Source organism: Callorhinus ursinus, unplaced genomic scaffold (genome assembly GCF_003265705.2).
Source record: "Callorhinus ursinus isolate GAN/ISIS: 27379988/994484 unplaced genomic scaffold, GSC_fseal_2.0 scaffold34, whole genome shotgun sequence".
NCBI lineage: Eukaryota > Metazoa > Chordata > Mammalia > Carnivora > Otariidae > Callorhinus > Callorhinus ursinus.
The window spans coordinates 1967916-1980352 of NW_027397096.1; the positions used below are offsets into that span (position 1 = coordinate 1967916).

The window sequence follows — 12437 nt, forward strand, 5'->3', positions numbered from 1 at the left end:
GGTGGCTCAGGCAGTTAAGCGTCTGCCTTTGGCTCAGGTCATGATCCCAAGGTCCTGGGAGCCTGCTTCTCCCTCTGCCTGCCGCTCCCCCTGCTTGTGCTTGCTCTCTCTCTCTCTCTCTCTCTCTCTCGGACAAATAAATAAAAGGTAAAAAATTAAAAAAAAAAAGCAGTCACGTGATCCCGAGCACTGACTTTCACCAGCTCAAAATAGTCATTCTGAAAGCCAATTCTTTTCTGATGTCTGCTTATTAGATAAACTTATGCTAGAACTGTCTTATTAAGAATAGAGCAAAAATGTGCTCTTCTAAAATCCTTGCCAAACGGTAATTGACTGCATTGTTTGTTTCTTCTATTACAGCGCACTAGATCCAAAGAGAAAATGAAATACATGTCTTCTTTTGTCCGATGCAGGTGGGTGGGGAGCTGTGGCCTGAACAACTAAACCTTTGCCCAACAGTCTGGCATCTCAGGATGTACCAAATGTGCTTTGTATGGGTAATCCAACCACTGGTAGAAAAACACACATCCAAAAATCTATAAATGGCACAACACAAATAAATTAGTACAATGACAGACCTAGAGTGTTAATGCTCAATAAATATTAACGATTAGCAATGACAGTAGCAATGCTTTACTTCAAAAAACTTCCCGGTGGTCCCTAAATGTGGCATAACCCTCCTTTTCTTCAATCTTATTCCCTACACCAATTCCTTTAAGGGAAATCCTCTCCCTTTATCAAGAGCAATACCCTGCACAAGGGTCTAAATGACTCTTTCTAATATCATTACTCTTAAAAACTCAATAAACTTGAAAAGAGAATTTAGTCAACCAAAGAGTCCTTGAAGGGACGAAGGCCTCCGGGGAATATTCTTCAATCTAATCCCAACTAATCAATAGCAGGAATTCTCAACCATTTAAGTACAGTAAAGGGGTCCTTTTTCAACCTTGTCCCCTCTGCTCAGCGATCCGCTTCAGGTATTAAAGTTGCTCCTCCTCTCAATTCCGAGTCCCTCACAAAGGACTAGATTGAGAATCGGGAGCAGCGGCACACCAGCCTGGTAAATAACCCCCCAAATCTGAGGTTGGTGTCCATGAACTCCCTTCTTCCAGGTTCATGCTTTCCAGGGGCTTTCACGGTTCCTTTGCCCAAACCCACCAGGACGCCTTACCCTCCAAAGACAATCAAGGCCTAAAAAGGGCTCTCTCCCTCCCTTAGATTCAGAAACTCCTTCCCACCACCACCTCCCCCCAAACCTTTCCTTTCCCTTCAGCGCCTAGTTCCCACCTCTCCGTCCAAAGAGCGCTTCCTCCGGGTCCCACCCCGGGTCCCACCCCCAGACTTCCCCAGCCTCCGCTCTCCTCCCCTCAGGGGGCGGAACGCTCACCTGCTCGATGGCGAGCTGCACGTCAGGCGTGAGCTGCAGCACGGCTTCCAGCTCCTCTACGAACTCCAGTTCCTCCTCTTCCATCATCCCGCCGCCCGGCTCTCTCCTGAAGCCCACCTCAACCCCGAGTCGCTCCTGCAGCCGTCACCCAAAGCTCCAGAACCACAACCCTCTCCTTGCCGCGTTCTGGCAAAGCCCTTCTCTGTCAGCGAGCGGGCACTTCCGGAAAGCCGGGCACTTCCGGGATCCGGGGCACTCTGGGATAGCGGAGGACTGACCTCTGGTCGCCCCCAGGAGGCATTCCCGTCACGTTCCGGGAGTCTCCCGGGGCAGCCCTGTGGTCCGGCGGCTCCTGCCTGCCCTCAGCTCTCCTTAACATGATGGGGTCCCGCTTCGCCTCGCCGAGGGCGCGCCCCCCACTGAAGGCGCCGGTGTTGGGGCGGGCCTGACCGCCCTGGCAGGACCCCCAAGTGAGGGTAAGCCCCGACAGCGCCGCGACCGACTGACAGCAACCCTCACAGGCCGCGAAGCCGGCGATCCTACGGCTCCCAGGGCCCCCTTGGTCAGTGGCAGTAGGTGTCCCCCCTGCCACCGGTGGGAGGAATGACCCCAGCTGGTAAGTGGCGATGTTGCCAAGGACAGTTGGTCGGAGGGACAGCGTTCACTTGACAGTTAAGTGCCCCATGTGCCAAGCCTCTAGGCAGAGTTTTCTGGGGGTGTCTGCAGCTTCTCCTTGGGGCGGGGGGGGGGATTGGTGGGCGTGAAGAGCCAGATTAGACAGTGCTCCGCCGCTGGGGAATGTTTACTTTCTGAGACTCAATATCTGGAGTCTAAGTCCCATTCCAAGACTGATAGATAGGCTGTGGGTTCTTGAGCAAATCACTCCATCTGCCCTGCGTAAGCTGCAAGGATAAAAAGCGCTATGCAAATTTAAGCTAGTAATACAGGCAATATTAGGGTGCCTAGCTCTCATGCACCGCAAAGGAAAGAGAGGCCAGATCACCCTGTGGAACCACTTTTCCTCCAGACACTTAAAGCAATGAGGCGAAGGCAGCCAAGGAAGGGTTGTTTTACTTGTTAAACATTGTGAAATTGCGAAATGGAAGAGTCCCTGGCCCCACTCAGCTTTTCTTTTTTTAATTTTATCGAAGTTGTTTGTAGTAAAAACGTGGAAGCAATTTCTAACAATAAGGGAAGCCTTAAAAATATAAGTGGGCTATACAATAAAATGGTACTGACTATAAAATCATGGTTTTGAAAGTTACTTAATGACATGGAAAAATGTGCTTAATATATACCAGAAAGTAAAATGTACATTTGAGAAAGCAAAAATGTACAGCGTGGTCCCAGTTTATGTGTATTTTGCACGGATGAAAATGATAGAAAAGAAATAGTACTGTTCTGTGGGTGATGGAATGTACCCTTTTTGTACAATTTCCAAAAATGTCTACAAATAGCCTGTAGTACTTTTATAATAGTTTTTTTTAAAGGAAAAGGTAATTTTATCCACCTGTTTTGGATCTTTATCTTTTATATCAGGGCATATAAAATTGACCTTTCAGCTTATAATGCCATGAGTTTTTATAAATGCATATAGTCATGTCACTACCATCCAGTCAAGTCCTAGGACAGTTCTGTTCATTCCTCCAAATTCCCTCGTGCTCCACCCCATTGCCTGGCAACCACTGACCTGATTTCTGTCCCTACAGTTTGGCTTTTTTAGAACATCATATAAATGGAATGATAGAACATGTCGCCTTTTGAGTCTGGCTTCTTTCACCTAGCATGAAGCTGTTGCGTTTCAACCATGTTGTGCATGTATCAGTAGTTCATTCCTTCTTCCTGAGTGGCATTGTATGTGGCTATACCACAATTTATTTATCCATTCCTTGTTTGAAGAACATTTGGGTTGTTTCCAGTTTTTGACAGTGGTGAATAAAGCTGATATAAACATTCGTGAGCAGGTTTTGTGTGAACAAAAGTTTTCATTTTATTTGGGTAAATACCCAGAAGTGGGATTGCTGGATTGTATGGAAAATCCGTGTTAAACTCTGTAAGAAACTGGTAAACTGTTTTTCCAAAGTGGCTGTATAATTTTTGCATTCCTACCGGTGCTGTATGAGAGTTCTGGTTGCTCATAGAGCTTATTGTTTTTTAAAAGATTTTATTTATTTATTCATGAAAGACAGAGAGAGAGAGAGAGAGAAGCAGAGGGAGAAGCAGGCTCCCAAGGAGCAGGGAGCCCAGTGCGGGACTCGATCCCAGGACCCTGGGATCATGACCTGAGCCGAAAGCAGACGCTTAACCATCTGAGCCACCCAGGCACCCCATAGAGCTTATTTTTAATGATGATAAGAACTAACATTTCCTAGCCCCCACTATAATGCCAGAAACCATGGTAGGCAGGCATTGTCTCTTTTAATCCACACGGCAATCCTGAGGTTAAAAATTAGTATCATTGCCCCATTTAGCAGATGAGAAAATGGAGGTGTAATTACAATAAAAAACTTTTCTAAAGTCCCATAGCTAACTTCCGAACATTCATTCACTCATTCAGTAAACTCAATAAATGTATTGAATGAGTGAACGAATAGTTCTGCTGTTCCTGTTGGTGATAGGCACTAGGCTAGATGCTGGGAATTTAGCAGTCAACAAAGTAGACCAAGTGCTTGCCTCCACAGAGCTATTTCCATGCCTGAAAAGGTATTCATACAAATGAACATAAGGTCTAATGAAAGACAAATAAAGCATATGTCGAAAGACTATTTTGATAGAGTGCCCTGATTGGATTTGGGGGTCAGGAAAGGCTTCTCTGAGGAAGTGATTTTTAAGCTGAAGCAATGGGTGGGGGATGGGAAGAATTGGAGGTGACAGATGAAAGGAATGGTATGTGCAAAAAGCCTTTAGGATGGAAGAAATTGGCCTGGGGGGGGTCCGGGGGGGGGGGGCTTTGAAAGCCAAAGGGGGAATGGTACAAGAAGACGCTAGAGAAATATGTCCTTCTGTCAGACTGATTTCTCATGATCGTATTGTTATTAAAGGGGAGCTTTTGAAGGATTGTAAGCCGAGAAGTGATATGATCAAGTTTAGCATGCCTGCCATCAGCCCTAGTCCTCTCATTTTTTTTTTTCTCTGCTTCTGAGCAGCTCGATTTATTGTGGCCAGTCAAGAAACAAGGGTGACCATCTCCAGTCCAAATTCATGCTGTCCAATTTTCACTGATTGTCCTTTTATGCATCCATTGTCAACTCTCAATTGCATTCTCCCTGCTTCCCTATTCCAAAGCTCCCAACTCAGTGATTTCCTTTCTCCCTCTTTGCAGATACGATACTAGTAATGAATATAAGCTTGAGTTTAAGAGAGTTGCACAGTAGAAAAAGTATAGGAAGATAAAAGAGCAGAGATACAGGTGGACACTAGGTTTTAAAGGCATTAAGAGGGCGCCTGGTGGTTCAGTCGATTAAGCGTCCGACTCTTGATTTTAGCACGGATCATGATCTCAGGGTCGTGGGATCAAGTCCCGCTCTGAGCTCCAGGCTGGGCAAGGAGTCTACTTAGGATTCTCTCTCTCCTGGGCGCCTCGGTGGCCCAATCAGTTAAACGTCTGCCTTTGGCGCAGGTCATGGTCCCAGGGTCCTGGGATCGAGCCCCACATCGGGCTCCCTGCTCCACGGGAAGCCTGCTTCTCCCTCCCCCACTTCCCCTGCTTGTGTTCCTGCTCTCGCTGTGTCTCTCTCTGTCAAATAAATAAATAAAATCTTTAAAAAAAAATTTAAAAAAAAGGATTCTTTCTCTTCCTCTCCCCCTCCCCCTCTAAGAAAATGGGCATTAAGTAATAACAGGCTAGACTGATTTATTAATGATAAGCAGAACAGGGAAATGGAAGAAGTCTGGAAAGACAGATTATACGGTCTTAAGATAAAATATGGAAGTTTATATATATATGAGAAGTTTGGATATGAAAATAAGGAGCTTGTGATATTCTCACAAATGAGCTGAGCTTTAAAAACATTTTTTTTCTTGTTATACAGTGGGGTGGGGTATAGCTGATGACAGAGTATTACAGAAAACATATTTTCACACTTGAGATTTTACTTTTACATAAATTTATTTATTTATTTATTTTTTTAATTTTTTTTTAAAGATTTATTTATTTATTTTGAGAGAGTGAGAATGAGAGAGAGAGAGAGTACATGAGAGGGGGGAGGGTTAGAGGGAGAAGCAGGCTCCTCGCCAAGCAGGGAGCCCGATGTGGGACTCGATCCTGGGACTCCAGGATCATGACCTGAGCCGAAGGCAGTCGCTTAACCAACTGAGCCACCCAGGCGCCCTATTTATTTATTTTAAAGATTTTATTTATTTGAGAGAGAATGAGATAGAGAGCATGAGAGGGGAGAGGGTCAGAGGGAGAAGCAGACTCCCCGCTGAGCGGGGAGCGCGATGTGGGACTCAATCCCTGGACTCCAGGATCATGACCTGAGCCGAAGGCAGTCGCTTAACCAACTGAGCCACCCAGGAGCCCACCTTTACATAGATTTAGTCTCTAATACTTAAAACACACTTGGAGACCCTATCTTTTAATGGGCAATGGAAAAAGGGTGGATTGGCAAAGGAGGATAGGCTGCAGGGGATTTGTGGGGTGCATGTCTGAGGACAGCATGAAAATAAAATGGAAAAAACCAGTAATCCCCTTATGCCAAAAAAAAAATTTAAGTCTGTAGGATGGAAGTATTAGTTTTAGTTTTAAAATAGCCTTTGTTAATGAAATCCAGTGAGATCTCTAAATTTCATGTGCCTGTCAATTTAGCATTTCTTTCTAACTAGGTTAAAAGGCGTCTCCAATATCCTGTTGTATTTGCAGCTGGTTTCATTGTTTTTGAAGTAGTTGTACTACATTAACTAGACATCGTGCAGAGTATGTTATTTTATAAGATCAAGACAGTATCAGTCTTCATTTAAGCTTCCCCTCCATAATGACCTTCCCCTAAACACCTGAGCTTTTTGTGAAATTCCTTGTAAAAAAAAACCCTGCAAGATGTCTGAATTACCTGATCCTTACCCACTAAGCCAGTAGCATAGCCCCTTCCCAACATTGTGCTAACCAAAATACTCCCTACAAATTTCCAAAATGCCCCCTAGGACTCTCAAACCCGATCACACACAGATCCTATTATCACTATGGGTGGCAAAGTTCCCACGGCAACTTGTAATGGAAGAATCTAGTTTGATTTCTGCAAGAAATCTTGTTCAAAAAATGTTTTCTTGGCACTCCTTTAAGGACTATTTTTAGTACATGGCTTTACATGATACAGTCTTTTGCCAACCAATCCTCAAATTTTTGAATATCCTGGACACCACCACTTGTTCTTGATTGGCGTTCAGGTGTTCTGCTCATTCCCATAGGCTGGACACCCAGTTTTGTTTTGATTGGTACTCTGGTTCTCTGTGCATGCCCATTCTTGCTAAGCAGATCATAATCTCCAGCTAGCTTCAGCAGCTCCCCTGTTCCCACGATCATAGCTCAGGCATTCAGTCATGCATACAAGCTAGCTCCCAGATGTTTTTAGAACCCTTCCACACTGGCTACATTGGGTTCACATTCAGTAATTCCTTCACCTTCTCAACAAGGTGATAATTATATAGGCCAAAATGACAAACCCCTTTGTGTAAGTCTTACACTTTACAACAAAAATAACACTTGTTTTATAAAATTGACATTAACTAACTAGTACAGTCATTATAATGTAGCTACCATTAATTCCCTGTTATCTAATACCCTTAAGTGTCCAGTATCTTTTCATCTTTCTTGAGTCTGGATCCGTTGGAGGACATGAAAAACTCTATGTAGATCCTTTCCCCCAGAAAAATATACACTTGCACATTTTGCATGCAATTTTAAGGGAAGGGGGATTCCACTGAATATTTATTAAACTTAAAAAAAATAAAAAATACTTCTTTTTTAAACCCATGCCTCCTTCTGCTAAACAAAAAATCTTTTGAACAACCCTCCCACACATAAGATTCTCCAGTTTCACAATCACTGATAACACGGTTGATATCGCTTCTCCACCAGCCAAGAATATTTTGCCCAGCTATATTTTAGGTCTGCATCAGAAAACCAGTTAAAAGTTTTATTTCCTAAAAAAAATTTTTTTATTTCCTAAATATAATATTGTTCAAGATCCTGATGGCTTCCTCCACCACAGTCCCCCATTGAGAGTCACTCTGTGAGACCACTCCTGCGGCCATCATTAGTCTGCAAATCTTTTATATCCACACTCAGCTTTCTCTCCTTAATGTCAGTCACATAGTTAGCAACTGCCTGTGAAAACCTTCACTTTGCTTATTCTCAGTTGCTCTTTTTCTTTGCCCTCACGGCCCTTGCCTAAACACAGTTCTCTGTTGGGTGTAGAGTTTAGCATTTTATGGGCAGATATAATTCACTACACTAAATAATAGTGAATGGTTTTAGGGACTAATACAATAAAGTGCATTTGTATAGTATTTTATACACAGCTTAAATATCTTCTCATATATATGTGTATACATATGTGTGTGTGTGTGTATATATGAGAAGATATATATATGTGTATATACATATACAGTGGGGGAAAATCTTTGAAAAATCAAAGCCATTGTCTTCCAAGAGCTTACATGACACTTCAACACTTTAAAAAATGATGACCCTGGGGCACCTGGGTTGCTCAGTCCGTTAAGTGTCTGCCTTCAGTTCAGGTCATGATCCTGGGGACCTGGGATCAAACCCACATCGGGCTCCTTGCTCAACAGTGAGCCTGCTTCTCCCTTTCCTGCTCCCCCCACTTGTGCTCTCTCTTTCTCTGTCAAAATAAATAAAATCTTAAAAAAAAATAAAAAAATGATGCCCCTAAAAGCATGTTATACATAGGTCATATTTTTAAAAATATTACCTTTCATGTATTTTGGGGGGCACAATTTTTTTCATCAAATTTCTGACTGTATTTCAAGATACTCGCATGTACTGAATGATGTTCCATGGAAAGCCAAGCATGTTTAATAATTAGAGCCATTACTTTCTAGGTGCTTATTATGACTTTCCTTTTTTTGATATTTGTGTAATAAATAACCATTTTTATTAGAGAAACTCATACAACACAGGAAAATGTAAAAGTCACTCTTAATTCGCCTTACTGCATATACACACAAAACCAACACATGCACATACACACTTCTCTCTCCAGAGGTTAGCAAACTGTTTGCAGTTTGGTGTTTTTTCCTTCCAAACCTTTCTTTGCATGATTATATAGCAGTATATGTACCAATCATACTTACAGTTTTTTTTTAAATTATAAGTTATATCTCACTGTACTTATTGTTCAGTGATTTGTTTTCTTCCCTTTAACAGTATGTTCTGGAAATCTCTGTATTTTGGTCTGTCTCCTTTTAATGGCTATATAGTATTCTATAGCTTGACCATACCATAAAATACTTTATTATTTTTTTACTATTTTGATTTTTGCTATTGCTATTGCAAAAAATATTGTATCCTTGTAATACATATTTATACTTCTGGTTTTTTTAAATATTTGTTTATTGATTTGACAGAGAGAGAGAGAGAGAACACAAGCAGGGGGAGCAGGAGAGGGAGAAACAGGCTCCCTACTGAGCAGGGAGCCTGATGTGGGGTTTGATCCCAGGACTCCGAGATCATGACCTGAGCTGAAGGCAGATGCGTAACTGACTGAGGCCCCCAGGCGCCCCACATATTTATACCTCTACCAGCATTGAGAAAAGTGCCAAATAGCCTTGTATCTTTATGTACACTAGATATTATCAGCTTTTAAAATATTTACTTATAAAGCTTTTATTGGCCTTTTTGTATTTCTTCTGTTTATTTCCAGTTTCTATTATTTGAATAATTCTCTTGGGTCATTTGTGTTTCTTCATGATTTGTAGGATTTCTTTGCCTATTCTGGATATTAACTCTTAGTTTTCTAATATACTACAAATAATTTTTTCTAAACTATTACTTGTCTTTAACTTGTTAATAGTGCCCTTTGATGTACAATTTTGTTTTTAGCATACACAAATCTGTCTTTTCTATATGACATCTGGGTTTTATGCCTTGTTTGGGAAGGCTTTCTCTAGCCTGTGAATTATAAAAATATTTTTCAAATTTTTCTTCTAATACATCTATAATGTTGCTTTTCTTTTTTTGTATTTATTTTTTTTTTTAAGATTTTATTTTATTTATTTGACAGAGAGAGACAGCGAGAGAGGGAACACAAGCAGGGGGAGTGGGAGAGGGAGAAGCAGGCTTCCCGCGGAGCGGGGAGCCCGATGCGGGGCTCAATCCCAGGACCCTGGGATCATGACTTGAGCCAAGGGCAGACGCTTAACGACTGAGCCACCCAGGCGCCCCTATAATGTTGCTTTTCATGTAAAATCTTTTATATATCTGGAATTTATGTTTGTGTTTGGTGTGTGACATTGTATTAGTTTTTTAGGACTGCCGTAACAAATTACCAAAGGCTGAGTGCATTATGACAACAGAAATTAATTTTCTCAGTTCCGGAGGCAAGAAGTCTGAAATCAAGGTGTTGGTAGGACTGATTCCTTTTGGGGGGCTCTGAGAGAGGAACTGTTCCAAGGCTGTCTCCCCTAGCTTCCGGTGGGTGCCAGCAGTCCTTGGCATCCCTTGGCTTATAGATCCATCGTTCCAATCTCTTACTCCATCTTCACATCACTTTCTTTTCTGTGTCTGTGTCCTTTTCTCTCTCTTTTTTTAAATTTTTTATTGTTATGTTAATCACCATATATTACATCATTAGTTTTTGATGCAGTGTTCCATGATTCATTGTTTGTTCATAACACCCAGTGCTCCATGCAGAACGTGCCCTCCTCAATACCCATCACCAGGCTAACCCATCCCCCTCCCCCCTTCCCCTCTAGAACCCTCAGTTTGTTTTTCAGAGTCCATCATCTCTCATGGTTCGTCTCCCCCTCTGACATACTCCCCTTTTCTTCCTCTCCTGTTATCTTCTTCTTTTTTTTTCTTAAAATATGTTGCGTTATTTGTTTCAGAAGTACAGATCTGTGATTCAGCAGTCTTGCACAATTTACAGCGCTCACCGTAGCACATACCCTCCCCAATGTCTATCACCCAGCCACCCCATCCCTCCCACCCCCAACCACTCCAGTAACACTCAGTGTGTCCTTTTCTCTTATAAGGATATTCTCATTGGATTCAGGGCCTACCCTAATCCAGTATAGTCTCATTTCAGTCCTTACTGTAATTAGATCTGCAAGGACCCCATTTCCAAATAAGGTCACGAGGTTCTGGGAGGACATGAATTCTGCAGGGACAGTATTCAACTAATTTTATTTTTTCCAAAGGAAGGCTAATGGTTTCTGTGGTTTTCTTAGTCCTTCCTTTCCTCACAAGTATGATGTGTTTGCCACAGATTAAATTTAGTGGGTCTGGTTCAGGACTGTGTTTTATTCCATTGATCTGTTTGTTTCTTCTACACTGTTTCAATTATAATTTTTTTAAAAGATTTTTATTTTTTTTTTTAATAGAGATAGAGAGCACAAGTAGGCAGAGCGGCTGGCAGACGGAGAGGGAGAAGCAAGCTCTCCACCGAGCAGGGAGCCCGATGTAGGGCTCGATCCCAGGACCCTGGGGTCATGACCTGAGCTGAAGGCAGCTGCTTAATCGACTGAGCCACCTAGGTGCCCCTCAATTATGATAATTTGAGGGTGTTTTGATATATTGTAAATTCCTCCCTTCCCCCAGTGTTCTTTATTTAAATATTTCTTGGCCATTCTTGCACATTTCCTCTAATTCAAATAAGCTTTAGAAAGGGCTTATTGAGTCTATGAAAATCATGTTAGGAATTTGATTGGAATTGTATGGAATTTATTAGAGTAATTTGAGGAAAATTGACATGTTTACAGTATTGAATCTTCCCTTTAGGACCATGCTCTCCCTTTGTTTAGGCTTTTATACCTTTCAGTAAAGGTTTGTAGCTTTCTCTATATAGGTCTTACATATTTCTTGTTAGGTCTAAAACTAACAGATTTTATTTATTTATTTATTTATTTATTTTAAGATTTTATTTATTTACTTGACAGCGAGAGAGAGCACCAAGCAGGAGGAGCAGCAGAGGGAAAAGGAGAAGCAGGCTCCCCGCTGAGCAGGAGCCCGATGCGGGGCTCAGTCCCAGGATCCTGGGACCATGACCCAAGCCGAAAGCAGATGCTTAACCAACTGAGCCATTCAGGTGCCTCACTAACAGATTTTATAAATTAAAAAAATATATCATACCTGAAACTAATATAACACTGTATATTACCTGTACTGGAATTAAAAGTTAAAAAATACTGTGAATGGTCCTCCTTTTCTATTACATTTTCTAATTGATATTTGCTGGCTTATAGAAAAGCCATTCAATTTTGTATATTGATCCTGTATCCAGCCACTTTACCTCGGTTCTTTTATTCTATATTTCAGTTGATTTTATTAGTTTTTCTTGATAAATTACTATATTCTCTTTCTTTTCAATGTTAAATTCTTTTTTTGAAGGTTTATGTGTGCACTTCTATATTGGCCAGGATCCCAGTAGTAGAGTGTTCAACAGCGGCAGATTGAATGAACATGGTACTTAAAATTGAAATAGAGGGGCGCCTGGGTGGCTCAGTCGTTAAGCGTCTGCCTTCGGCTCAGGTCACAATCCCAGGGTCCTGGGATCGAGCCCCGCATCGGGCTCCCTGCTCGGTGGGGAGCCTGCTTCTCCCTCTCCCAGTCCCCCTGCTTGTGTTCCCTCTCTTGCTGTGTCTCTCTCTGTCAGATAAATAAAATCTTTAAAAATAAATAAATAAATAAAATTGAAATAGAAGAAAACATATAAACAGGAGGGGCACCTGGGTGGCTCAGTCAGTTAAGCGGCCGCCTTTGGCTCAGGTCATGGTCCCAGGCTCCTGGGATCAAGCCCCGCATCGGGCTTCCTGCTCGGCGGGAAGCCTGCTTCTGCCTCTCCCACTCCACCTGCTTTTGTTCCCTCTCTCGCTG

The 12437-nt window shown here is 42.2% G+C and overlaps 1 protein-coding gene across 3 annotated transcripts in view; it reads right to left on the reverse strand.

The window, feature by feature from the left end:
• The window catches only part of VPS53 (VPS53 subunit of GARP complex), a 138398-nt gene extending 136787 nt beyond the window's left edge, over window positions 1–1611 (reverse strand). For 2 of the 3 annotated variants that reach the window (XM_025851566.2, XM_025851565.2), the window contains exon 1: window positions 1388–1611. In XM_025851566.2, the coding sequence (XP_025707351.1) occupies window positions 1388–1474 (87 nt within the window). In that variant the 5' untranslated portion in view covers window positions 1475–1611. Of the gene's footprint in view, window positions 1–1287; window positions 1362–1387 lie in introns of those variants that run through there. The other variant, XM_073879314.1, reaches the window with a different exon arrangement.
• Between the last annotated feature and the right edge of the window lie 10826 nt (window positions 1612–12437).